Here is a 26,173-nt window from a genome sequence, read left to right on the forward strand (position 1 = left end):
GGGGATGGGGTGGGGGGTTGTTGAAGAGGGAGGAGGGGTGGGGGGGGGCAATGTAGGGGTCAGCAGTAAAGGTGCTGGACAGCGATGGCGCCAGAATATGGAGTGTTGCAGGCCTCTGCAAACATCAACATTCCTCAGTGAGCAGCGGTGCATGGTGCGGGGGGGGGGGGGACGCAATCAAAACATGAGAGGAATTATCACCCAGCATAGTCCCTGTTAAAGTGAAGCAGAAACCTTCACAGCCAACCCCCTTGCCGCCCCCCCGGTGTGGAGGAAGGGCAGGAAGTGAGGCTAAGGGGGGGGTGGATGGAGGAAGGAAGATAAGGGGAGTTTTGGGGGGGGGGGGTTGAAAAACAAAAGGAAAAAGGAACCTAAAGGAGAGGAAAAGAGGAAAGACTGCGGGCTGCCTGACAGCCGGCATTAACAGCTACAGTCATTAATGCAGGTGACGGAATTGAGCCCCCACACCTGCCGGCAGGCCCCCCCCCGAAGGACCCGATTTAAACGCGCCGCAATGTGAAATCCACAGGCAGCCGCACACAGAGAACACGGCGGGAAAAAAAAGTCACCCGTCACGCGGTGGGCAAAGGTGACAAGGAACTGAGATCAAAGGTGATGAGAGGGCCCCCGCCTCTCTGCCTGCTCATTAGTGGCTGGCTATATGCGACACCCTCTCTTTTGACACGGGCTCAGGCCACACCCCCCCCCGGTATGCTGACACTGCTGCTTCTGACATTAAACCACAGACGAGCTGTGGCTCGCCGGGAACACCGGCTACGGGTTTGAGGGGGCCCGTCTGTGGTGGACCTGGTACCACTCTGCTGACGCAGACAGCCCCAGAACCATTCCTACAGTATGTGGAGTCAGCAGCCGGAAGGAAGCCCCCCCCATAAGGACAACTGTCGCCCCGTCTTGGAATCTGCATTGTTATGCATCCACAGAGGCACTTTAAATGATATTACCACCGTGCGGGAAAGTGCTGCTCAACACCGGATAGACAGACAGACCTGGCAGCTGCCAGCTGGGTCCGACTTGCGGTTTCACCCACAGACAGCTGCGAGCGGCCGGCAACCATTGGTGCTTCCCGGATGGCCGCTTTACACGTCACAGCTGTTACATCACATCCAGGCAGATGCCAGGGGCTCAGGGACAGAAAGGCCCGTTTGTCTTAAACCAACACGGGAAACATGAGGGTCGCGGCTGAGCCAGGATGAACACGGCGCTGCAAACCGGCGGCTTGAGGGAAATCGAAAAGGATCAATCCTCACTCCTCCGGCAGGCTTGAGGGGAGATTAGACAGGGGGACGGGAAAAACACGCAGCAGAAGAGAAGATGGAACAGGAGTAACAACAAGCACAGGCGGGGGGGAGAGCTGGGAGGACAGATGACAGGAAACAAGATGGAGGGATAAAGTGAGGAGGGCTTGCAAAAGGAGCCCCCCCGCCCCCCCCGCCAAACCCACATTTCAGGGGCCCTCAGCAGACAGTGGGGTGGGGGGGGGGGGCTAGATGTTTTCCAGCATTGGCTCTTCAGCCCAAACGTAATTAGCCCTCGGAGACAGAACAAGGGGCCATTGATGAGGTACAAGGCACCCTCTCTCTCTCTCTCTCTCTCTCTCTCTCTCTGCGAGGGGGAGGGCCTGGCTACAGCCATGTGTATTAATGACGGGGACCTCCATGCAGGCCCTCATTTATGCCATAAAAAAGGCAAGCCTCCCTCCTGGGCCCCGTTGCGGCTGATCGCACCGCGGACGCTCGGTGACAGACCATCGTGGGGCTCCCCGGGACGAGCCGCACGCAGCCCCGCCCACCAGCAAGCTGCGGCCCTCCATACCACGCACCTCTGCGTCTGCTCGCTTAAAAAGGCTGCACGCCTCAAAGAAGTTTAAAGCCCCCAGTTGAGAGATTTTATTTAAAAAAATAAATAAATTAAAAAAGACATTTGTCTGAGGGATCAATTCGGAAGCAGCTGCATGCTGGAGCTCTACAGCAAAGAGCGCTCGTTAGTGACTGTAAAGCGGCAGAAACTGTGCTGCTCTCCCCTCACTTCTACAGACACCCTCTCCTGCACACTGCCTTGTACATGTTCCCAGCACGTCGCGTCACCGGAGACCTGGGCAAGCGGTCGGCAAGCTCCGAAAACGAGGTGCCTTCAACTTGAGAGAGGCGTCACCTAAATATATCAGACAAACTCAAGCATAGTTATGGAATGCACCACTGAGAGATAAAAGACATGTATTATTACAAACAACTGAACAGGCATTTTCTGGCCTGAAACCAGAAGCATTACATTGCAGGTCGACAAGACAGAGATTTGTCCAGAGATCTGAAGTTGGACTGCAGTTTTTGAAGTCTCTGTTCACGACGCCACAATAACCGGGGACGGGGAACAATGTAATGCAGCAATCAGGCAGCTTGAAAGAATTCTGACTGAAAATCTGCAGTGCCAATAGGAAAACCGCTTCCAAATGTACCAGGTCCGGGATACTGAGAGATTACAGAATCCTCAACCATAAATGATGATTCTTTCTGATTTACAGATCACTACACTTGTGATGCACAAGCGTGCGGGGTTATAAAATGCCATGTCTGTCTCCCCCCTCACATAAACGAGGGAGTATCACTTATCTTAACGCACCATGTCTGACAGTATCTGCCTGAGGAAGACGCCGCTGCTGGGATGAGGGAGCAGAATGCATTCGGCAACAAACATGCTCGCTGTACTCGGAGTAAATAATGATGTCCCCCCTACACCACCTTACTGGAATAAGGCCTGGCTGAGGGGAGGGGGAGGGTGCTAAGAGTTAGGCCCTCAGATCTGATCCCAGAGCAGCAGGCTTCAGTGCAGCCGTCACATGGAGTAATGTTTGTCTGGGCGGGACCAAGCCGCCACCTGGCACCGTTTCGCTGGCTCAGTGTGAATGAGAACAGTGGTGAACAGACGCAGGGCAAGTCACAGCGACTGGGGGAGGGCCCCAGTGTGCCAGCAACGTGACAGAGGCTGGCGCCAAGGCCTCCTCGGAGATAACCCCCCCCCCTCCCCAACTCCCACGCTAGCCGACAGCCGAGCTGTACATACGAGATGCAAAACACACAGAGCGAGCCTCGGTATGCAAAGCATGTGGGAACAGGGAGACACACACACACACACACACACACTCTGTCTGCCCATTCCGCACAAGGCTGCCCCGCATTGCAACAAAACCTTCGCTCGCAGGTACCAAAAACTTTGTGGCTTCCACAGGAAATGAAAGATCGTAAAACCACAGGAAATGCGAGCAAGGCTTGCTGCACGCCCTGCCTTCCTGCGGCGGATCGCGGGCCGGTTCCGGATCCCTGCCGGTCCGGCTGACGCCGAGGCGTGACTCACGGCAAACCACCTGTCACCACAGCCATTAGGTAGACTGGTTAGGAGAGGCCGTCAGACGAGGTGCAGACGGGCGTTTACACATCTAAGAGGCCAACGGGGCTGCGGGGGGGGGGGGCACCCCCACAACCTGCAAGCCAAATCCTGCCTGCGGGACCCAGGCAGGGGGAGCCAGGAAATGGCCTCGTTAAAACGGAAGGTCTGAAGATAGACCCAGAGATGGGAGGGGATGAAAATGAATGGAGAGAGAGGGTGGATGAGTATGCTGGACAGAAGGGTGGACAGAGAAAATGAGGGCAGGGCCAGGGCTGCATGGAAGAGCCAGTGGGATGCAGGTGACAAACGAGGGTGGAGCCCCCCCCCCCCCCAAGCAGCCTCCTGCGCGGTGGGGGCAGAGCAGGCAGCCGACGACGATGTGGGGCTTGTTCACATCAAAGCCCCGGCTGCACCCCCCTGCCCCCCCCCCCTGCCTTCACACACTGCAGCTGTAATTAAGGAGCCTGCAAGAGCTGGGTGGCAGGCAGCAAATCAGCGCCGGTGGGGGCTACAGCTCAGCAGGCATCTGCATTCCTGCATAGAACCCAAGACAAGGAAACTGCAACCCATTCGCAGCCAGGAGGGCCCCCCAGACAGGGTCCCGGACGAGCTCCTCTCCCCCCACCCACATAAAACAGGGCACTGGGACAGCCCTACACCCCACGCAGGGCCCCAGGAGCCATGACTGGACAAGCTGCTCAACACCACAGCCTCCTGCTGAGAAAACTTCAGGGTGGGTGTTTGTTTCTTTACACCCGGTCCCATTTTTGGAAAAAATACAAGGGATTATGGGCTTGACTTCGCCTTGCTAGCCCATAGCTAACCCTACTGCACACTGGGGTCCAGCGCAGCCCCAGCTAGGTGGGCGGATGCCGAGCGCTGCGCCATTAGCAGCTCCACGGCTGCACAGGATCAGGGAGCCGTCAAAAAAATAAACACATCAGACGACGGCGTCAAACCTGGCTGGAAGGAAAGCTGGATAATTAAGGGATGCGGAATCCCAGTCAGGTGCAATCCTGACTGGGCCTGAATAGACGCCGTGGTGCTCACTGTGCACATCTGGCCAGCAGGCAAGGAGGGCAAGGGGGGATGGGGGGGAAACTTACTTCAATGCAGACTCCTTGTCGTACTTGGTCTTCAGTTCGGAGAGCTCAGCCTGAGTTTCTTTAAGTGCTGAAAGACAAACAGGCATCTCCTTTCAGATGGAGGTCATGTGACATCCCTACCTCTCATCTTGTGCCTGCTAAGGTACTGTGAGCCCATAGAGACGCACGCACGCACGCACGCACGCACGCACGCACGTACGCACGCACGCACGCACGCACGCACGCACGCAGACCTTGTCGGTTTGCCAGCAGCAGTTATGCCGGCCCTCCTCCGTGAATACAGCAGGGGGCGCCCCTGTTACCTTTCTGTAGTGCCTGTGCCTTCCGGTCGGCCTCCTCCAGCTTAGAAGCCATGGACTCCTGACTCTCCTGCAGCTTCCTGGGGAGGGGGGGGACAGCATCAGAATGAGTGGCAGGGGGACCATCGAACACCCAGCGGCCAAGTCGCTTTTGGCAAGGTGTCCTGGGCTGTGGGTCCGGCCCCCACTGCGAGTCCCCGCTTCCAGAAGCGAAGTTTATTTTTAGACTATAAAGTGGACATATCAGCCTGTTATTTGTGGACGACGGCATGTCTGCGATATTAATAAGGCAGCGGGCTGGGCCTTCCACACACAGCCTATCCAGCGACTCGCTCGTCTGCTTTACGCGAAAGCGCCCAAATTAAACCCGGCTTTATTAGTGTTAGGGGATCCGTCCTGTCTGCCACATCATCCTTCAGTGCAGATGGGGAGGTTCTGCAGCCATTTACCAAAACAGGACTTCAGAACATCAACCGCAGAGCACAGAGACAAACTGTGTCCTGCCCCCACACAGTGACGCCGCATTACACATACAGAGCAATCCTGCAAAAGGGGAAGCGCTATGCTTTATCATGCGTTACAGCCCTAAATTCATATTGTGGCTTTCATTCATTAACATTAACAACCAGCCCATTCAAGAAACAGGTTAGGGCTTAAAATGTCCAGCAATTCATCTTCCTTCTGATCTGTATCCATGGAAAATGTTAAAATGGCAAACGCTGTACATGCTGGTGAAGCAAAGCATTGTGGGAGATCTACACTGGAAAGGCATTTACTAGCATGAGGCCAGGCGCTTGGCTGGACAGGCTGAGGCCCTCTTCCTCAATCGGCGTGCCGTGTGGGAAAGCGCCTGCCCCGCCCCAACTCCACACTGGCAGGCCGCCCTGAAGCGATCCGGGCAGGCCGCTGCCAGGAAGAGCTCTGAGGGCCGGCCAGGGGTCCGGGGAAGCCCCAGGCCGAAAGGCTTGGAACGGCCAGCCGCCCCTGGCTCATCAAAAGAGAATTCCTGTGGAAGGGAGCTGGCGGAAGCGGCCGGGTACGAGACCGGGTACGAGGCCGGGGACGGACGGCGTGGTGGCATGACTTCACGTGGGCGGGGCTCACTGGGAAGCCGGCCCCACCCCCAGGAGGCTCAGCGTGCACAGCTGCTGCTTTCCTGTTTAACAAGTCGATTTTACTGACAGCTACACTGACAAATTAGAATATGAATGAAGAAGCTGCAGAGACAGCGGCTGGAAATGTGGTTTAGAAACAAATTGTTTGCACATTGAAAACACACCAGCGAGTTGGGGCCAAACACAAAACTAAGGAATTTATAAAGTTATAAAGTACTGTATGTCATTTTTTAATTTTGAAAGAGTAGATTATGTTACGTGTCATAACCGTTGTAAAGACTGACAAACAAAATTAGGCAATTAGTGGCCTAATTTACAAATAACTTACGTATTTTTCCAACCATGAAGTAAAGTAAATGCAGAGAATGTAGAACTCCTTACTGCAGAGTCACTGTGAGGTCTGAGCATCAGCACCCGCACACAGCCAGGGTGGAATCAAGATGTCTGTCAGTGCACACCCCCCCCCCCCCCCCGATGGGTAGGTAAACATGATTACCGTAAACTGGCGGAGAAATCCCCAGGCTAGTGATGGTGGGGACGGGATGAGGGGACAGAGCACATCTGATTAATGTAACGGCACAAAGACCACACCGAACGACAATGATGCTGGGGGTACCATTAGTGAAATATAGTGGGTGCTTGGGGGGTTATGAGAAGGTGGGCACCCAGAGAAGCTGCTGGGACATAAATCTTGAGCCTCGAGCCTCCGCAGCCCTGTTCTGGTCCAGCCCGCTGACCACAGCTCATAGGGGCCCCATCCGCTCTATGGTTCTCCCAGTTTTCTTCCCGCCCTCTCAGATCCCGAGAAAACGAGCCCTCATTAAGGTGATGACAGAGGACGTTTTTCCTGCGCTGACGGACCCCCCCCCCACCGAACCCTGCCGACCCCGACGCAGTGGTAACTTGACCTTCAGCGTGAAGGAGCAGCTCGCTGCCGGCTGACAGACGCCGACGCCTCGGGGTCCCTCCGCGTGCTGACATGAGGGCTGTCATTAGAGGACCCCGCGTCATCGGTCAGAGGACAGAGACGTCAAGCGGCAGAGCAGAGGGTCCGCCTGAGCGACAGCTCCTTCCCCCCACCACAGTCCCTGACGGAGCCCGGAAGAGGCCTGCAGGGGGCGGTAGCACTCACCTCTCCTTCTCTGCATAGTCATTGTGAAGCTGCTGCTCCTTCTCCTGAGCCAGGTCCTCCGCCTTGCTCTTCAGAGTCTGCTCATATTCCCGGATCTTCTCCTTAAGCGCCTTGATTGTGACCTCTGTCCAGGGGGAGAGGGGATGGGAGGCAGGAAGTTAGACTGCCGCTGAGGACACTGTGAAGGAGCGGGTGCTGGCTGAGGCTCGCCCAAGGAAGCGCACACGCTCAGCCCCGCTGTCAGCCAAAGTGACCCCGTAAGTGTCTGGCAAAGGCGCACATCTGGTGCGGGAGCTGAACCAGTCTGACAACAGAACAGCTCTCGAGTTTCAGTACAGGAGCTGCTAAACCTCAAAGTCAGCAGTGAAACATTGTCCTGCGGCGAGAACTTGCCTGATATCAGAACCACCCTCAGCGTGGTCCAAAACATGACTGAAATTGTTAAGTCTTTCTTTCAAGACTATTTCCCTGTTTCAGCCCCCCCAACCTATTCATTTCTGTTCATCCTCATTTCAAAAGTGGCTTTTAACAATACTTCTTTGTGCAATGAGAAAAGTGTGAGACTGATGGATCGAGCGCGTGTGTGAGGGGGAGCCGGTGTTTCTGTGAGGGTAACATCCACGCCTGCGATGACTGAGAGCTTTCAGCCCCCCCCTCCCCCCGCCTCTCCCTGGCGTCTTATTCCCTTCTCTGCTGTGATTTAAACCCCAGCGTTTCAGCCCTGACACATAATCAATGGCAACGAGTCCCTTTGGAGACCTTTTACCCCTTAACTGTTAAATTGAACTTTAAACATTTAGGTTGTGAGGGATCAATGGCCTCAGTTGGGAGGAATGTGGGGGGGCATTGATCATGGGTTGGGGGTGTTGATGCCGCCGGTTTTGAGGAGGGATATCCTTGGTCCAACTGGCTGGGAGGGGGGGGAAGGGGGGGGGAGAATAAAAATCAATGCCAAAATGAAATATTGCCACTACAGACCAGGTTCAATTAGGTCTTGACGAGTGGGGAATTCCGAAGGAGGGGGGCGGGGGGGGGGGGGCAGCCGCAGACCTGGAACCGCTACAGAGGATATTATGACTGGGGGCATGCAGACATCTAATGCATGTGACGGGGCCTTTTTTTTGCCAATGTTCAAAAGGGCAGCAAAAAGAAGAAATATGATTACAAAGATGGAATAATTACAGGCATGCTCCCTCAAACGCGTGTAGTAATAAATCGTGCATGTCATATCATTTTACACACGCCCTTCTGGCCATCACATGTGATGATGTCCTCGGGCTGAAAAGCCTTGTGTGGGCCCGAGTTCTGTAGCATGACCCACCTTTCCATCCCATGTCCTGAAGCAATTACGGGCTACAGTTATTAACATTAAGAACACCACATGTCTCATCATTGCACCCTTACTTTGTTTAACAAAGTGAGGTCTGGCTCGGCTCAGCTCACCATAGTTCTTGACCTCGGCAAACTCTTTGTCGTACTCCTCCAGAGTCTGCCGCAGCTTCTGGTTCTCCGTTTCTACGTCATGCATCTTCTGCACCTTGAGCTGCAGCTGCTGGCTCGCCTCCAGGGCCGGCGCGGGGTCTGCAAGGGCGGCACCGCGAGGGCACGAGTGTCAAACGGCCCTGCTGCCAAGACACCCTGCTTCCCGCCGACAGCTGCTGCCGGTGCCAAACGAGGCCCTCTCAGCCGCGCCGACACGCAGAGTCTTTCCAGGCCTGTCACAGCGGCCGGCTGGCCAGGGCCTGGACAGGACCATCAGAGGTCCGTCCATGGGAGGGGAAGAAGGCCCAGCAGCGCAGATGCCCCATTCCCCGACCCGAATCAATCGGCGCTTCGGCAGTCTGACTCTTAAAGGCTGCAGCACATAGGAAACCTCATCAAAAACAGGGGCCATATTAACTGCACCTCCACCAAGACCAACTCATCAGAAACAGAACCGCTAGAAGCGTCACGATAGGAACTCAGAGAAAACTGCACCGAAGAGGCTGTGCGTCAGGTCCCATCGGGTAAACACTCCTCTCTGACAAACATGCTAGCCGTTTCCTGGACCAGCAAAGGCACCCAAAATAGCACCAGAGATTAATCATTAAGGGCAGATGTGATGAAAACAATCTTTATAGCTGTGTAAAAACAAGATTAAGATTTATTTAGTCTTCCAATTTTCTGTTTTTATTTTGTCAAATGGATGCGGTGCCGTTTTGGCCCTGGCGCCCCTGCATGGCTTTTGAATCCCAGGGGGATTAATTGCTGGTGTAAATAAAAGTGCCTGGTGCTGCCAGCCTAGACGTCCCTGCTGAAGCGAAACGGCAGAGGGAGCGAAGCGGGCAGAAGCTCAGGCGGTGACGAGTGAACGAGGGATAGGCAAGTGGATGTGTATGCGCTCTCGCTCTGCACAACTCGCTCACACACACTATCATCACCGGCCGTCACCTCCGTGAGTCTCCTAACATTACTGCATCGAATACGCTAAAGTGTGAGGTAACCTACTGGCTAAGAGGTACATCCAAGGTTGTTGGATTTACTATAATTGTGCAGACTTTATCCTCCGGAATACACACACAAATAGGATGTCTGAAACACACACACAGACAGATAAGGTATTCGTATCTTTATGGGGAATCTCCATTTTGATATGAAAAACCCTGATCCAATAATGATGACCTTAACCCATACCCAGCCCTAACCTTAGCCATAGGTAACCAAACAAAAGACTTTTGGCATTTTTAGATTTTGACAGTGGGTCTCCACAATGTAACAATTGTAAATTCTCTCCCCCCCTCTCTCACACACACACACACACACACACACACACACACACACACACACACACACACACACACACACACACACACACACACACACACACACACACACACACACACACACACACACACACCACCAAGGCTGACACCAACTACACTGAGCCCCCCCTTTACTCAAACTGATGTTTTTGGATTGGACTGTGACAGGCTCCCCCATAAATAACACTGGCTAAGTGGTAGATGAATGTCATCCGACACCCCCCACCCCCGTAAGGTCCGAAACCAGACCAGACCCAGCCCCCGCGTTTCACTGCTGCCCCTGAGGTGGAGGGGAGGTTGGGGTGGCCCCCTCCCTCCCTGAAGCCTCATGCCAGGCCATCTCATCAGCAGCCGTCATCAGCACACTAACTGCCGTATGACTAATTATGCCCCGATTCCAGTTGATTTTCTTTAACGAGACAGCTGGGTTAATTATGTAATCATATGATTACATTAGCCCCCAGAGTCCCGTCAGGATGGGGAGAGGGGGAAGAAGGGCATGAAGGAATCGGGGGGTGGGGGGGTGTAGCAGCAGTGATGATGACACGGCCCTACAGGCTGAGTTTGACGAAGATAAAATCAGCCATAATGGTGGATTGGGGTCACGGTAGCCTCACATTGCCCTTTGTCTTAGCTGGAGTCAAAGGGCTGTAAAAGTTGACCAAGAAGCAGATGCCAAAACATAACCAGAGTTCCAGCATTCAGGTGAAATTCAGCCTGATTTAGCTCATTTTGTTGCCATGTCCATGCAAACAGGGTTACCCCCAAGAAACCAAACAGCAGCAGTAAAATTAATATTTAAAAGACCGACATGGGGCAGAGTTCCTTGGTAACGAAGAGCTAATCAGAAAAACATCAGGAGATGCGCATGTACATCGCAGACGGAGGACCGAGGTTTGGACAGAGGCTACCAGTAACGACCAAGCTGATGTTCTCCTCCACAGCCATCTATGTGAAAGGTGTATTTTAAGAGTTTTAAGCCGGGTATATTTTAAGAGTTTTTCCCATTTTTTGAAATACAGAAGCAGAGGATCCCAAACATTCCCCTTTTTATCACCTTTGCGTTCTGTCAGGAGTGGCAGGAAGAGGATTCATTTGTTGCATCAAAAGGAGGCAGTTTGGCAGTTCCCACAAGCACTGGCTGGGTGTGTGTGTGTGTGTGGGTGTGTGTGATGAGCCTTGCCGACCGTGGATGCTCTTTTTAGTCACGTAAACACAGCATGACAGGAAATCGTGAGGGTCCAGCTCCATATGGCTGGACACAAAATGCCCGAGTGAATTCTGCAGTACCAAGATGAGACAGCATCGCTCCCTGGTTCACTCTGACAGGCTCTGTGCCCCCAGACAGAGTCCCGGCAGTGTGTGGAGGCCGCCAGCTCATCACAGCCGGAGACACTGACCGAACTCCACCAAATCACCCGGCACGGCCAAGGCAAGCTCTGGTTCCGGCATGGGCAGGAATGTCAGGCCAAGAGGAGTCAGACTGAATGACCGTGACACAGGAGGGATCAAAGAGCAATGCTCCTTTACCGAGTGAGCAGGGAGTGGAGGGCATGACCCTGCGCCAATGCCAGAACGCAGGCAGCAGGCGGAAGCAGCACACAAAGATGAAGGTGGAGGGGCTGAGAGCAGAGTGTGAGGAAGGGGATACTGCGTTTGACACCTATGAGGAGCAGAGGGACCTGGAGCAAGTCACTGCAGCTCAGGGCCACTGGGAAGGCAGCCGGAAAGCAGCCGAGACAGCAGGCGCTCTGAAGCAGGCACACAGACACACAAGCACCTATTTAAAGATAAGTCACGCAACCATCACACCCAGAGACAGATATAGGTAGTCAGATAGGAAAACACAGGCAGCAGATTAAACGGATAAACATGCGCAGACATTTCCAGACTGGCAGAAGCACGAGCGTCACACAAACAAGATTATGGATCATGGCCCTTTCTACCACACACACACACACACACACACACACGGGAGCCCAGGTGCCTCTCGCTCACTCTGGCCGGACCAGCGCCCGTCGTGGGTTCGGCAATGGTGGGGAGAGACTATGTGAAGCACCTTATCCAGTGATGCATCTAAGGGGCCCTCCGTGCTGCTGTGCTCAAGCAGGCCTGCAGGGCCACCGCTATCTGTCTCAGTCCACGCTAAGCCACCACAAAAACGGCTCTTCCACTACCTCCCTCCCGCCACGGTCACCGCAAACCGCAACAGACTTCGGGAAACGAGTCCCAACAGTTGAAAGAAGTATCAGTAAGCAGATTCTGCTGGAACTCGGGGGCCCAAAGATCCAGGCTGGGGCTTACCTGGGGCGTCGATTAATCGTTTATAGACGTTCAAGAAGGCAGCTTCAGACTCTTTACTCCTCTTACTCAAGGCGTCGATCTGAAAGACAGAGCAGAGGGAGACGTGCCGCTCAGTTTTCTCCTCCTGTGCCATTTTCACCAGCACATCTGAACCGCTGTCACACTCAGATCCGCGTTGACAGTCCACATAAGCGATTCCACAAACAGTGAGGTGCTCAGAGGCAGTTGGGACGAAGTGCTCTCCGGACAACCGTGTGTATGTACACCTCCTTACCTCCTCCTGACATCTGGATAGCAAATAGTAAAAGGATACTTTTAGCCACCGCACTCCAAAAGTGAAAACCAAATCTGTTACCTCTGCTGGATCACAACCAAGGCGCTACATTAATTGAACACCGAAAATAGATCACTTGAAATTGAATGCTAATTAATCAAATTAAGCATATGTTAAAATAAAAACCACCTGATGTTTATTAATTGAGTGTGACAGGTTATATCTGGAAGCAATAATAAAGATTAATTTTAGTTTTATTGATTTACATATGAAAATATGAAAGGAGGTTCCAAAGTGTCACGGTACAGGGCAAACCTACCCACACCGATCTATGTGCTGAAGACACGCTAAAGACTGAATAAGAATGACACAGACAACATGAAAGGAATGTTTGTCAAATACACTGCTAACAAATGAGGACATTCTGTCTTCCATTGCACCAGTACCCTACACCTTACAAAATTACCTTTTATTGGCAATATGTGCCAATGGGTCCATGAAACTCAAAGCGGGCAAGATTGTCAAGGACGTAGTGCCTGCAGCCACGTAGTGTCCTTCATTAACTGTGCGTTTCATTGTCTAATTTCTGCTGTCATCACCTTCTAATACAGCTGCAACTGTGGCAAAATACATGAAATGGGATTTGATGAAATTCTGGGTGTGTGTCCCTGTAACATGCGCACACTCACGCGCGCACACACACACACACACGCACTCGCGCGCACACACGCACACACACAGCTGCAGCCAAGGTCCAACCAGATGATCACCCCTCCCACCATTTAGCGAGGGCCCGTCCACCTCCCATTTTACCCTGGACCTGTTCCTGCTGCTTACAAAAGCCTGCTCAGCTGTTTCGACAGCGACCGATGTGCTTAAAGCATCAGCCAACCTCTAAAGAGCAGAGCAGCTTTAACAGCCTCTTGATTTCAGCTTCCATAACAGCCGGCCCACCTAAAAACAGAGGAACATCCTAATATTAATATAGGCGTGATGCTTTCAGCAGACGCTGCCCTACAGTCTGCAGACTGGGCTGCGGTGACAGAGCTTTGGGACGCATGCTCTCTCAGCCCCTCTGCCGCACCCAGCAAGCAGTGGGACACCCCTGGACGGGGGGAGGGGGGGGGTTCTGGGCTGTCAGGCTGCACATCTGCCCCATGCGGAGAGTGCCTCCATGACCACGAATGTTGGGATGATGCCTCATCTTAACATCATTAAGAAATAAAACTATTTATAGATTTAACACTTTTAGTATTTCTGTTCTCTTTCGCCTCTGCCTTGCACTTCGCGGTATGCAGTTTCCAAGCTCCCAGAAAGACGACTGGTGGAACCTGCACATCCAGCTTCCAGAAACATCCATGAGGGGCACCCACATGTCAGCCGAAGCCAGTTAGGTGACCCAGTCGCCTGGATCAATCTCGATGTCAGTAACCCGTTTCCTGCGAGCCGATCTTCTGCCCGATTACTAAATCCCATCACTATCAGGCATAATAATAGAGAGACTATCATATGTATGGTAACTATTTCTGACCGGTGATTAGCATGACTACAGACGTGATTTAACTGCCTTTTCAGACAATAACACTCAGCTTCTCCCCAAACTGGCAGTTTTTTTCATTCCGTCTGGAAAAAATCTACAGCACACACGCCCATGGCTTCTGAGAATCTGCTACTGCGTGAAATTTAAGCAGCCGGTTGATTGAAAACAGCAAACCAGAGGACGGCTGGGCTTCCCCGTTTGTCTGAGATGGGACTAGGGTTGTCATGGCGACACCGGTACCATCAGCAAACTCGCAGTTCCGCGGTGTGAATTGTTCACTCGGGTCACCGTCCCGGACCGGACACCACCCGCCTGGACCGGACACCCGAGACAGTGGCGGCCACTGCCAGCCGTCAGACGGGCTGACAGATGAGGCGAGGGAGCAGCAAAGTGGGTCACGGCATGCAGGAAGGGGAGGGTGCGGACCCGATTAATGGCAGCGGGCTCCAGGGGGCAGTAGGGGCTCAGTCAGCTGCCCAGGACAGAGCCAACTCAGCGGGTCACACTGCTGCTCTCCGAAGCTGCTGATCAGTGCCATACATATTACACCCACAGCTGAAAAGGCTCCCGCAATGCTAATTAGCCTTAAAACCCCCGTTTCATTTTCAAATCCTACCCATGGGGGGCAGTGTTTGCTTAGCTGCATTAAACGGTGCTGAGTCAACAATAAACCAACAAAATCAGGATGCAGCCGGAACACACGAGCAGGGAGGTAAAAACACCAGGCCGGTTTGATGGTTAATATGCCGAACCCTGTTCTGAGTGGGGAATATGTCTGCAATAACGATACTTTGCTGTCAGATTAGATGGTCCCAATGATTTTAAACAGTAGTAATTTTACACTGTTGTGTTAAATTCAGTACGTCGCATCTTAATCCCAGAAACCTTGTATTTAATCTTGTTCGTTTTAATTAAACTACTGAAATTAACCGAATAGTAATCTGGAGCAAGGATTTCTAATTATTTTTTGTATAAAAGATAAGTTGCACATTCAAAAAAAAAAAAAAAAAAAAAAAAAAAAAAAAAAAAAAAAAAAACCCACACACACGACTCGTGGCTATTGTGGGTAAATGACCCAAAAAGCATTTATACTGACCAATCGATAACTAAGTCACAGTGAAATATGACGTGGGGTTCCCACAAACCGAGGCTGAAAACCACAACTAGAAGTTGTTTCCGTTATTTGCTTGATGCTGACAGCAGAACAAACAGGGAAAATAAAAATCCAAAAACAAAAATATTAAAATCTCTACTTACAAATTGTCAGCACAAGCACAGCGAGACCTGATTTATGAAACAGGGCAGTTGCCACTGTATATAGGCTATATGCACGAGTCAATTTTCCTTCTTAAGGGAAAGAAATTAAATCTTTTTCAGATGTTTTTTTTTTTTTTTACAATGGAAAACATCTGGATGAGGCAGGCGAGGCCAAGTACTCTCTCACAGATGGAACAATTAAAGCCATACCCTACTTGGCCAGAAATATCGATTCGGGGGGGGGGGGGAGGGGGGAAATGGGTTATTGGGTGATTTATGTCTAGTGAAGGCGAGCGAAGCGACGCGGCCGCCTGTCAGATTATGCAAACGACCTTCCGGCTTGCTGCGAAAGTGGGGTGTGGCCATATTCAGGTTTCAGCTGGCACCTGGCGCCCAGGGACGTGCGGGCAGCGCTGACGTAAGGTGGCATCCGCGCGTGCAGCGAGTGTGCCTTAAAATAGGAGCAGTTACTACCCAAGCGGTAGCGAGGGATGGGGGAGAAGGGGGACAGTCTGTCCTGACACAGGCAGGACCTCACTTAACTCTATAATTGCAGATCAGGGTTTAATCTGAGGGATAACCGATCCAGGGATGCAGAGTTCATGGTGGATGGGGGCATGGAAGAGGGGGGGAATTACAGCAGGAAATAATAGCCAGTGCCAGGAAAGCCCCCCCCCCCCCCCCCCCGCAGTGGCTGCCGGGAGACCGGCAGCTGAAACGGGACGAGAGCGGCGAGGTGCAGGGAGATGTTTACGGTTCCTGACATCAGGAAATGGCCTCGCGGGATGTATTTACATTCGCGGGATGAGACACACCAGGCCCCCTGCATTAGGAAGCCCTCTGCACTCCTCAGAGGGAAGCCTTGGGCCCCGACTGCACTGATCCCCAGAGGGGCTCCGCTAACGGAAGGTATTAATACCCCATCTTCCTAATGCTCCACAGTCCCATGGTTCAATTAGGATTAAGATCAACCTGTGTTTTGTGCCGGAGATGAAGGTGCTCCTTAACTGAGCTGTGAGGGTTATCAGATGGATGATGGCGGTGGTGAACTGCTCCAGCAGGTTACTGTCAGCAGGTTACGGAGATGCAGGGTCCTGGCGCACCGGCCAGGCTGCAGACGGAGGTGCCTCAGCGGCAGGGGGGCCTCCCATGCGTCACACATGGCTCTGCACGTTAGGACTCTACACCTGTGATCTGAAGTTTGCCAGATCCGATCCCGAGGCCAGCAAAGAGATTTCAATGCTCAAAGGCCCAATACCCAGCTACTATCTGACCCTGCTTCCTCAATTGCATGACACTTTGGGGGAAAAAGCATGTGCTAAATAAATAGAAAGTCTGTCCAGCATCGCTGTTAGTGTGATTACCCACTAGTGCATATTGATCACTGGGTCCACCACCAGCAAATGTGCAAATAGCAGTTAGGGGTCTGCTTGTGGCTGGCATGGATTTAATTAGCAAATAATATGCATTATTTACAGGCTAGATGTTATCACCTGGATGCTAGAAGGGGATGGAGCTGTACTCCAGGTTGGCGCCTCTGAGCTGTGGCCTCGCCCCTTGCAGCTGCAGGCACAGCAGACGAGGACCATCGGGGGGGTCTACACCGAGCCGCGAGTTTCTCCGAGCCCCTTTCCCACTCCATGTGTGTTTGCCAGAGCGGTTAACCTGGAAGTCCTTCCTGTCTACTCTTATTTTCTTGTTTTTGAGAAGGAAAAAAAATGTCAGCAGCCCCTAAGCCCTCTTAGCATTCATTAGCATCTTAATTTAATTTGCTAGTCATCCGACGTTCTGTGTGGCCCTCGCAGTGCCCTGTACGCCGCCTTTCTACGTACAAATTTGACTTGATATCAGCTGGCCTTTAAAGGCCCTGCTGACAGAACTGAACAGAAGCAGGCAGGGAGTCGGCTGCCCAGATTGGCCACACATCAAGCAGGACTTCAGAGGACAAACACGAGACTAGATGGAGAGCAAAAAAATAAGTCAGTGTCAGTCAAAGCAAAAAGCAGATGTGTGGATCACACAAGGTCCCTGAAGAACTCCAATGCTAAAGCCACCCCCAGCCACCAGGGGGCGCACCTCCGTGACACTCAGGCCTGTGCCCCACATGCTGTGCTCCCGCTCCCCATTGTGTGCTCATTTCCTGACAGGAAAAGAAGCGCCAGCTCATTCCCTCCACCCCAGCTCCCGGGCGCTCGGCCCATCTCCTGACCCTTAAAGCCGCTGAAGGGCCACTCGTGTCTCAGCGACCATGACGGTGAACCGGCAGAAGGGAAGAACCTCACTTCCTGTTCCCGGCTTTCCAGGGGAGCAGGCCGATGTGACGCGCGTCTGCATTCCGGACTGCAGGATCTCTGTCTCAGTCCAGTTCTCTATATAACACTTTGCCAAACAGTTGCAGAATTATGACAATTAGCCTACATCTTACCTAGGCATATCAAAGATTAAAATGCAACCCCCCCCCCCCCCCCAATGTGCCAAAGGACTGAGGCTAATTCTAGCATCCAGTTGGCATCTACATTCATAAAACAAAATTTAGATTTAAGGGTGAAGTTATTTAAACATGGCAGTCACCTCAGAACAAAGAGCAGATAACTTGAGAACACAGAGTATAGGGCGCAGGAACCGCTAGTGTGCTGCAGGGCTATTAGTCCCAGTCGGGTGGCTGAGAATGGCAGTAAGATTATTTTTCTGCCCCCAGAGGTATAATAATCAAACAGTGGGAGACCACAGAGGATTCTGAAAGAGCATCCAGGTGGCTAAACCTGCCCCCCAGTAATGGACTTCAAACTCCTTACCTACACTCTACAAATAGTTACTGATTGGTAGGACTCAACGCCTACCTATCTTATTTGTGAGGAGGAAGTGCTTAAGGCAAAATGACTTTCAAATCTGCAAATGATGATGAACTGGTGGGCAGGAGGACGGTGGTGATGCAGTGTTTCTGGATGCCTGATCAACCACAGCAGTGCAGCTCCTCCCAAATAAAAAGCAGCAATATGTTCTGTACCTCTTTTAACATCACTGCAAGTCTCTGAGAGAATCCTACGCAACATCCATCTATCAATGAGAGCAATACTCAAAGCAAAGCTCTCTTTAGGTCAGAATCTGGAGGTTCTGTGATTCCTCTTGTCTTCGACTCTTGTTCTGTGCGCATGGTGGGAACACGGGGCTTATTTGGAATGTGATTTTCTTTGTGGAGAGCTATCCAGGTCTATCCAGATCACTAAAGCGCTTTGAGAAAACCTGGAATATGACGCTTGCGTGCAAACATGCGATTTGTGGGACAAACGGGTTATTTTTAGGGGGTTTCAGGCTCTAAAGAGAGCATTATTTTCTCTTTCTTTTATTAAATCCCATCTGCGCTGGTTTTCTGATTAGGGATTTCCTGCCCAGAACTCTATATTTATAGCCATGGCATGGCAGGTCTGGCTGATAACAGCAACTGACCAATTATTGACTCACGAACAAACAGCAGCTTTCTGTTCCCTATTTAATGTCTGCTAAAATAATACTGGCAAATGCTTCACCCACTGAAGGCCATTATTAATGGCAAAGACCTGGTCCTCAGAGCTATGGGGGCCACAGTAACAGGATGAGGCCGGGGATAACCAGCGGGCAAAGACTGAAAGGCACTGTACACTGTGGTCTCAACACAGACAAGTGTTGTGAAAGCAATTTTTTTTTTTTTCGCATAACGGTTCAAGTTTTCTGTCTAAATTTAGATGCGAAAACAGAGGCTGCCTTCTATCAAAAGCAAAGCTGTAAAAAGCGGGCAGGAAAGTGCAGCACTTGATGATGCAGCAGAAAACCTGATGTGGGGGGGTGGAGTCCCACGGATGACAGCACTAGCAGGACGGGGCACCAGAGTGAGAAATAACAGCACAGTCTAGGCGAGCGGTCACTGCACGCAGTGGGGGGAATCCGGGCACGGGGTGTCAACTAGACACATTGCAGAAAAAAAGCCAGAAAAAAGCAGCAGTAGCTGCAGTGCTACTAAATGTAGCAGCCAACTGACTCAGCCACCGCTGTCCGACTCCATTTGAGAGGCACCTAGATAAAGTGATGTGTCACATGACAGTCACCTAACCACGGTGACCCTGAGTTCAAAGGTCGCATTTCTTCCTGCAGCCATGTTTCTGCCGTGCTCCCACATTTGTTTCCTAGCCATAACTAGGATCCACGTCACCATCACGTCTTCTTCCTTCACTGCCCCGCTGAGATCTCCAGTGACGACAGCCAGCAGTGCGTGAAGGGCACCGCCGTGACCCCGGACCCAGGAGCGGAGAGTGAGCTGGGAGTCAGATAAGAGCCCCTATAATGGGAAATACTCTCCTGAAGGAGAAATAATCGAAAAACCTTATCAGATCTCTCAGCTCTCGGAGCAGAGAACACCTGAGAGGCCACAGGATGGAGGGGCGGGGGGGTCACAGACCATGCAGCCTCAGCCCAGACCGGGTCCATCGCGAGGGGAACCGGGCGACACGTGTTTACGTTGTTATCAGATGATTCAGAGACCTGCCAGCGCTTTAAATGGTCCCGTCCTTCCTCTCATCAATGGCAAATTAAGTGTGCAGTATGCATGAGGACAGGCTAAATTGCAATCAGCGATGCTCATTATGCACTTGCCTTTACAAATCACAGCAACACAGTTTTATAGATGTCACTTCACTTGAAGAGTTGCGGTGGGGGTGGGGGTTCAAATTCATCATACATCACAAGCAAGCCTGAGTAACGGACTTGTCCTTCAACATAAAGAGACGGGCTACTGCAGCCTTGCCTCAGCCCCGTCTCATACATCTTCAGGCACCATTTTGTCCATGTGGCCATTCAAAAAAGGCATAGTGCACAGGCAGACAGACACCCACCACCTGGACGAACGGCGCACGGAGTGTGGAGCCCACGTGGCCTTCGGTTAGCTGGTACAGCCATGTCAATCGGTCGGTGGCTTCACTTCTACACCGTCAGCATGTCCATCCGCACCCGACACCCGAGCGCCCACCGGACTGACCGATTCACCAAAGTCGAGGGTAAAGAAGTGACTATAAAACCACACTGTCTGCTGTAGCAGCGGATCACAAAGCCGAGTCCATAAATTGCCATAATTCATACAGCCTCAGTATACTAATAAAACGAATGAGAGGAATACAGGTTAAGAGTAGGACTATATAAACAAATCAAACCCATAGAACAAGCTTCAGTGTCACATTCAGCTGAAGCGCTTTTAAGGGACGTTATTTAAATGTGGCTGAAGTTAGAGCCTTCATAGCTGTGATGCAAATAGTAGTGACCACTCCCGTCCCCAGTAGCAGGGCCAAACCAGAAGACCAGTTTACCTAGTCAACAGGAAGGAGGGGGGTTCAGACCAACAGATATGCTCACACCAGTATTTGAAAGCAGGTTCTTTCTAGCTGCTTCACAGGGCATAATGGAGAGCAGCGAGTCAATGGTCATCGGTGACAGATAACTTACGGATAACGACGGTCGCACACGCACATACCCTCCGACGGGCAAGCACACTCACCTCAGCCTGGAAGCCCTTCAGCAGTGGAGCTACCTGCTTGCGCAGATCCTGTGTGACAAAAAAAAGGAATGTTTGTCAATTCATTGCAAAAAATACCAAATAGAATGAAACAGTTGATGCCCAATGACAGAGGGGTGTGTCCGGTGGGCATCATTCACTTTGAACCCCTGACACGGCCCATGAACTCCGTTCAAGCTCAGAGCACATGCTCCATTACCATAATCAGGGCCCCTGAATAGTGAAACAGCTTCTTCCCCCAATCTGACACATAAATAATCACGTTTATGACGCATGAATGAGGCTGGTGAAACCCCTCAGAATGTTTGCATAGGCTAACGTCCAGCGGCATCACCGAGCGGGTGGAGCACAGGTGGAGGGGGGCGGAGCACAGGTGGAGGGGGCGGGGCACAGGTGGAGGGGGGCGGAGCACAGGTGGAGGGGGGCGGAGCACGGGCCACGAGTCGGGGGGATTCAGGAACACGCGAGGACCTGCCGACATATCACATCCCGCTGTCTGCTGCGTGACTCAGATGGCTGTGATTACATTATGACTCGTACAAAAATAGAAGGAGCAGAAAAGAGGCTGTTTGTCCCACCGCAGGAAAAGAGAATCAAGTGGAAACATTTGGGCAGAGCAAAGGACTATTTTGAAAGGCTTTACGCACTATTGGAAAAGGATGGGATTAAATTTCCATTTCCTCAAGGTCCGGTTCAGGGGACGTTTTCTTGAAAGAAGAAAAAAAAAAAACACAAAAAAAGAAAACACAAAATAAGGCATATACAAGTGCGCTTTTATGCAGGCAATCCACTGTATTCAGAAGCCTCTTCACCAATAATGAACTTCCCCTTGTGCGATCTTTGTGATTCTCAGTTTGCTCCTATTAAAGCAGATCTGATTATGCCGCTATGACTTAGGCGTGCCTCCTGCTTTAACAGAAGTGGCATGTTTTATCGGAAATGACATTAAACGGGGCTATGAAAGAACTTAAGTTGCAGACATAGAGCGCCTTCACATTAATGCCCATGTGGCCGGTACTGCTGTACAGTCACTAATAATGCGAAATGCCATGCGATCATTATCGGAGCTTGGCTCCTCAAGACACTGAGGCGTGTGGATAAAGGGACCGTGGCGGTGACACTAGTAGCTTGTATCCGGTGAGACGAGTGATTGCGGACTGACATGGCACACGATTTGGCTTGAACCGAAAGGCCAGGGCGACCGTGTCAAAGGCCGAGAGCTCTCAAAGCCACTGCACACCCCCCCAGTAGAGGAGGGGGGGGGGGCGCCTCACGAAGGGGCTCTGGAGTGCAGCTGGAGCCCCACTGCCTCCCCTCCCCTCCCCGCACGGCGAGCAGCTACCGTACAGACGACATTTATGTAAGCGCTAAACCAGAGACCGCACGTGACGCAGAGGAAACATCTCTCAACATCTGCTTTCCAGCACAGTGCCGACGGCCTCGGCCAGCGACGCTCACAGACTTCCAGGCTCTAACGGGGACGCTCGTCCCGTAAACGCGATTACACCAGACTGTCGTCCAAGAAAGCAATTACGCGGCGATCGTTTCCTATTTGCAGCCAGGGGAATTAATTATGCAAAATTAAAGAGCGAATTCCTGAACAGCGGAGCAGGGAAGGTCCCGTTTGAAGCAGGCAGCCTGAATGGAAGCTCTCGCAGTGCGTGGCCTGCATGTGTGTGTGTGTGTGTGTGTGTGTGTGTGCGCGTGCTTGCGTGGGTTCACAGCAGACGGTCGGCTGGGAGACAGGCCCGGTGGACGGCGGTGACGACCGGCCACGCAAACAGACCGGCAGGCCGGTAAACAAACAGCTCCGCGGAGGCGTAAACAGCAGTCCTCCCCCCCCCCACACAACCCGCTGGGGAGCTACACACACTGGAAAGGAGCCCAGAACTCTGGGGTGGTTTTGCCTGCAGGTTCCCTTTCAAGACCAGTTTTCCACAATCAAAGAGCGCCCCTCTCTAAGAGCAGAGCAGCGGGACAGGGAGGGGGATTAAAAGGATGCGTGCGCCTCAAACCCCATTATCACTTATTTGATTTATAGCCAGCAGTATATGGTCCGATGCGTCCCATTCCTAAGACACGGAAGGCCTTCCCCCGCTAAAGTGATTCATCCCCTTATTCCTGGAGGCCGGTGGTGGGTGTTTCTGTATGACTGTCAGCTCCGTGACTGAGACGCTGTAGACAGTCCGCCAAGAGAGGCGCCGCCGCGTTCACCTTACAGCAAATTCACTCAGCTTAACTAATAGGTGCTGCCATCCGACTCACGCCATTCCTAAACGCCAAGCGGCAGGCTGCAGTCGACCCCCTAAACGAGCCGATGCTGGGAAGAGCCATCCCGCCGGCATGCGAGGCTGAGGGTGGGGGGGGGGATGGGGTCTCACAGCAACCGGGTCGTGGCTCAGCGGCCCCTTGGGCTGAGACTCACACTGGGAGCGGTGTGACTCTGCAGAAGTCACCCGCTGTCTGAGGGGCTAACCCCTGCCCTCCCATCGACCGGCCACGAGCATAGGCACTCGGGGGGGGGGGGCTGACACATCAGCAAGAAGACAGGAAAACATGAGTCATGCTGTGAATTTCTTATAATAAACAGAAAAGAGGGGGGAAAACTGCACTGCGTCCTGTTGAGGCTGAAAGAGGGAGGTAAAGACAACTGGCAGGGGCCCGACTCCCTTAACAAAGCATCAGGAGTACAAAAATGGGGGGAGGGAGTGGAAAAAAAAAGAAGGCATCCAGAACACACCCTCTCCTGACTGCCCAACTGGACTCCTAATCATGGTTTGCACTGTGCGCCATCGAATGCATCTTTAATAGATGGTATGTTTGGAAAGACTGAGCACATTTAAATATTCATTCAGAGCTGGGGCAGGCTGCCCTGCGACGCATCCGAAGTATGGCGTGCTTTTTATGTGATGTCTTCTGCTTTTTCAACCAGGAAGCCACCCCACCCTCGTATACTTAGGCAAGAAGCCTTTTTATTGGCATTTCCACAAAGCACAGAAACGGTCTAATGGCCACACTGGCCGAGGCCAGCACTATGCAGCTCTGTGGACAGCTACAGAGGCCAGAGAGAAAGGTGCACCCAGAGGGAACCACGACAAATGGGCGTAACGTAGAAACCCCAGACACCAAGCACTGGGGAACAGGATTCAAAGGTGCGAGACTTCAGTGCCACCCAGTGACTGACTGACTGACTGCTCTAATACAGAGAGCATTACCTGATGTAAGAGACTTTCTAAAGCAGGAAGCAAAGCCCCATTTCTTTTGCCATTCACTACAAAAGCTCAAAACTTGCATCTCTGAATGCCTGAATAAGCAAGCTAACCAAAGCAGGGGGCGACTTTTCGATCAACCCCCCCGACCGATACACAGCAGCGTAACAGGGCCACACCTAAGCAAATGCACTGTCCCAAATTAACATCAGGGGACAAACTAACTGAAGAAGCACGCAGAGCTTCAGATTTATAATAAGCAGGAGCTAAATCTGTAGGGCGGCCCAGGTCACTTTCAGCCCCCTGGGGCTTTAAAATGGTCGCACTGTCCTTTCACAAAGGCACACTATGAACACCGAATACCTTCAAAACACAAACCAAGGTTTCTAGAGCACTGCATGGCATTTCTCAGAACTTACACTTAGTTACGGGCAAACTGACCATCAGTGAAAAAATTTGTTTACACTGTTACATTTCCTGTTTTTGCTCTCATTGTCAAGGTAACTAACACTTAAGTGGGCAGCAGTCAGAGGAAACAGTGTTGGGCTGAAACCGGACTTGTAAAAATAATAATAAAAAAAAAAGCTTTAATGCTGCATTTACTTAATGCAGAGACGAGACCCAGACAGACCAAAATATCAGCTCCAAACCATCCAAACTTGGGGGAACACAATCATTAAACCAGACTTAATTTGGGACTTTGGGTCATTGAAGGAAAGTCGGAAAAACAACACAGATGTCAAATGACTGGACTTTTCTGGGCAGTGCGATCATTCTAAAAACAGCGTTTTTAGCTGCATCCTGACTGTCGCACACAAGAACAGCGGGACGCTGAAAGAATAGGGTATTTTTGCCCTGAGTACAGCCATCACATCCATACGTCACAGCACAGATTACTGTAAATGAGTGACATCTTTCCCCAATCCTGCTGCCAACAGCTGAGGGTCACTGAAGGGGATGGGTGGTGCCAGTACAAATGGATCGGACCAAACAGAGATCAGCCATAAAGTATATTGTTCCAGGGTAAGGACAGTGAGCACCTCAATACGGAGGGGTGGGGGGTGTGTGCAGCCACGATGAATGGGAGAAGACATCAGCGATGGGGGGGCTGCTTCGCTTTACACCCCGACTCAGGTCGCCAGAGCCGGCTCGGACCGCCGAGGCTCTAAAAATACCACCGCGTGTCAGCGTCTTGTCAAGCTGCTCCGCCACTGGAGCCTCTGGCTAACAGTGATTGAAGCAGCCAGTGGGAGAGAATCACAGAGAAATGTCGTGGGGGGCGGGGGTGCAGACGATGCCCGCAGGGACTCCTGGAGCACATTCTCTCAGTTTATTACCAGAGAAGGTAGCACAGCTCATACTGATTCTGAGGGGGGGGGGGGGGGGGGGGCACCACAATTAGGGGTAGCTCCTCATCAGGGTGGGGCTGACTGAGGCCACAATCCCCACCCCCAAACAAATCCCCAGGCCACGTGATTGATGAAGGACATCATATGGCTTTTTTTTTTTTTCTTTTTTAGTCCGAGGGAGATAGTTTTCATTTGTAATTTATCGAGCAGCTCTTTTTCGAGGATACCTTTAATTCCATCTCTGCCTGCCTAAAGAGAAGGTAGGGGTTGGCATATTCTACAGCTACATGAAGCGCCATCCTTCTGAATTAAAGCTCAGACAAAGGTCACAGGAGCCTTAGTAAATGACACCAAGAGCAAGGAGGTGGGGAAAGCTCCCCCCCAACCCCACACCAGCCCGCCTAGCCTGCCCCAGACACTCGTCTGGGAATGAGGTCACGACACCCCCAGAGCCACACAAAAGGACCATCCGTCTGATGCTGAGGTCTGCTAGGGGTGGGGGCTACATGACCATCCACTGGCCTCCCGACACACACAGTAACCACGGTGAGTAACACAAGGGGGCGGGCACACTCCCAACATCTGTGCCCACCCCCAAACACTGGCCAAACAGAAACCTCCATCCAGATAAGGGCCTGGGTCACTTCCTCTGACATTGTCAGCACCACTCATTTTGGCCAAAACAGCTCACACTCAGAGAAGCACGGAGCACAGTCCACAACAAGAAGAGAAGATGATAAAAATACGAGAGACACAAAAACAGCAAAGCAAAGTGAAGAGTCAGCAGGTCGTTCTAAGAGTGGCGGCAGGAAGGCTTCTCTTCCGAAAGCGACACGGGGTGACGCC

General features: G+C 52.0%; 1 protein-coding gene across 8 annotated transcripts in view; it reads right to left on the reverse strand.

Moving 5' to 3' along the window:
* cux1a (cut-like homeobox 1a) overlaps positions 1-26,173 on the reverse strand; it is a 128,261-nt gene that overhangs the window by 50,153 nt on the left and 51,935 nt on the right. For all 8 annotated transcript variants that reach the window (XM_023819420.2, XM_072702362.1, XM_023819416.2 and 5 more), the window contains 6 exons: positions 20,752-20,799; positions 12,160-12,238; positions 8,498-8,635; positions 7,055-7,178; positions 4,811-4,887; positions 4,509-4,575 (listed from right to left, as the gene is read on the reverse strand). In XM_023819420.2, coding sequence (XP_023675188.1) covers positions 4,509-4,575; positions 4,811-4,887; positions 7,055-7,178; positions 8,498-8,635; positions 12,160-12,238; positions 20,752-20,799 — 533 coding nt within the window. The remainder of the gene's footprint in view (positions 1-4,508; positions 4,576-4,810; positions 4,888-7,054; positions 7,179-8,497; positions 8,636-12,159; positions 12,239-20,751; positions 20,800-26,173) is intronic.

This window comes from Paramormyrops kingsleyae, chromosome 18 (genome assembly GCF_048594095.1).
Source record: "Paramormyrops kingsleyae isolate MSU_618 chromosome 18, PKINGS_0.4, whole genome shotgun sequence".
NCBI classification, from domain to species: domain Eukaryota; kingdom Metazoa; phylum Chordata; class Actinopteri; order Osteoglossiformes; family Mormyridae; genus Paramormyrops; species Paramormyrops kingsleyae.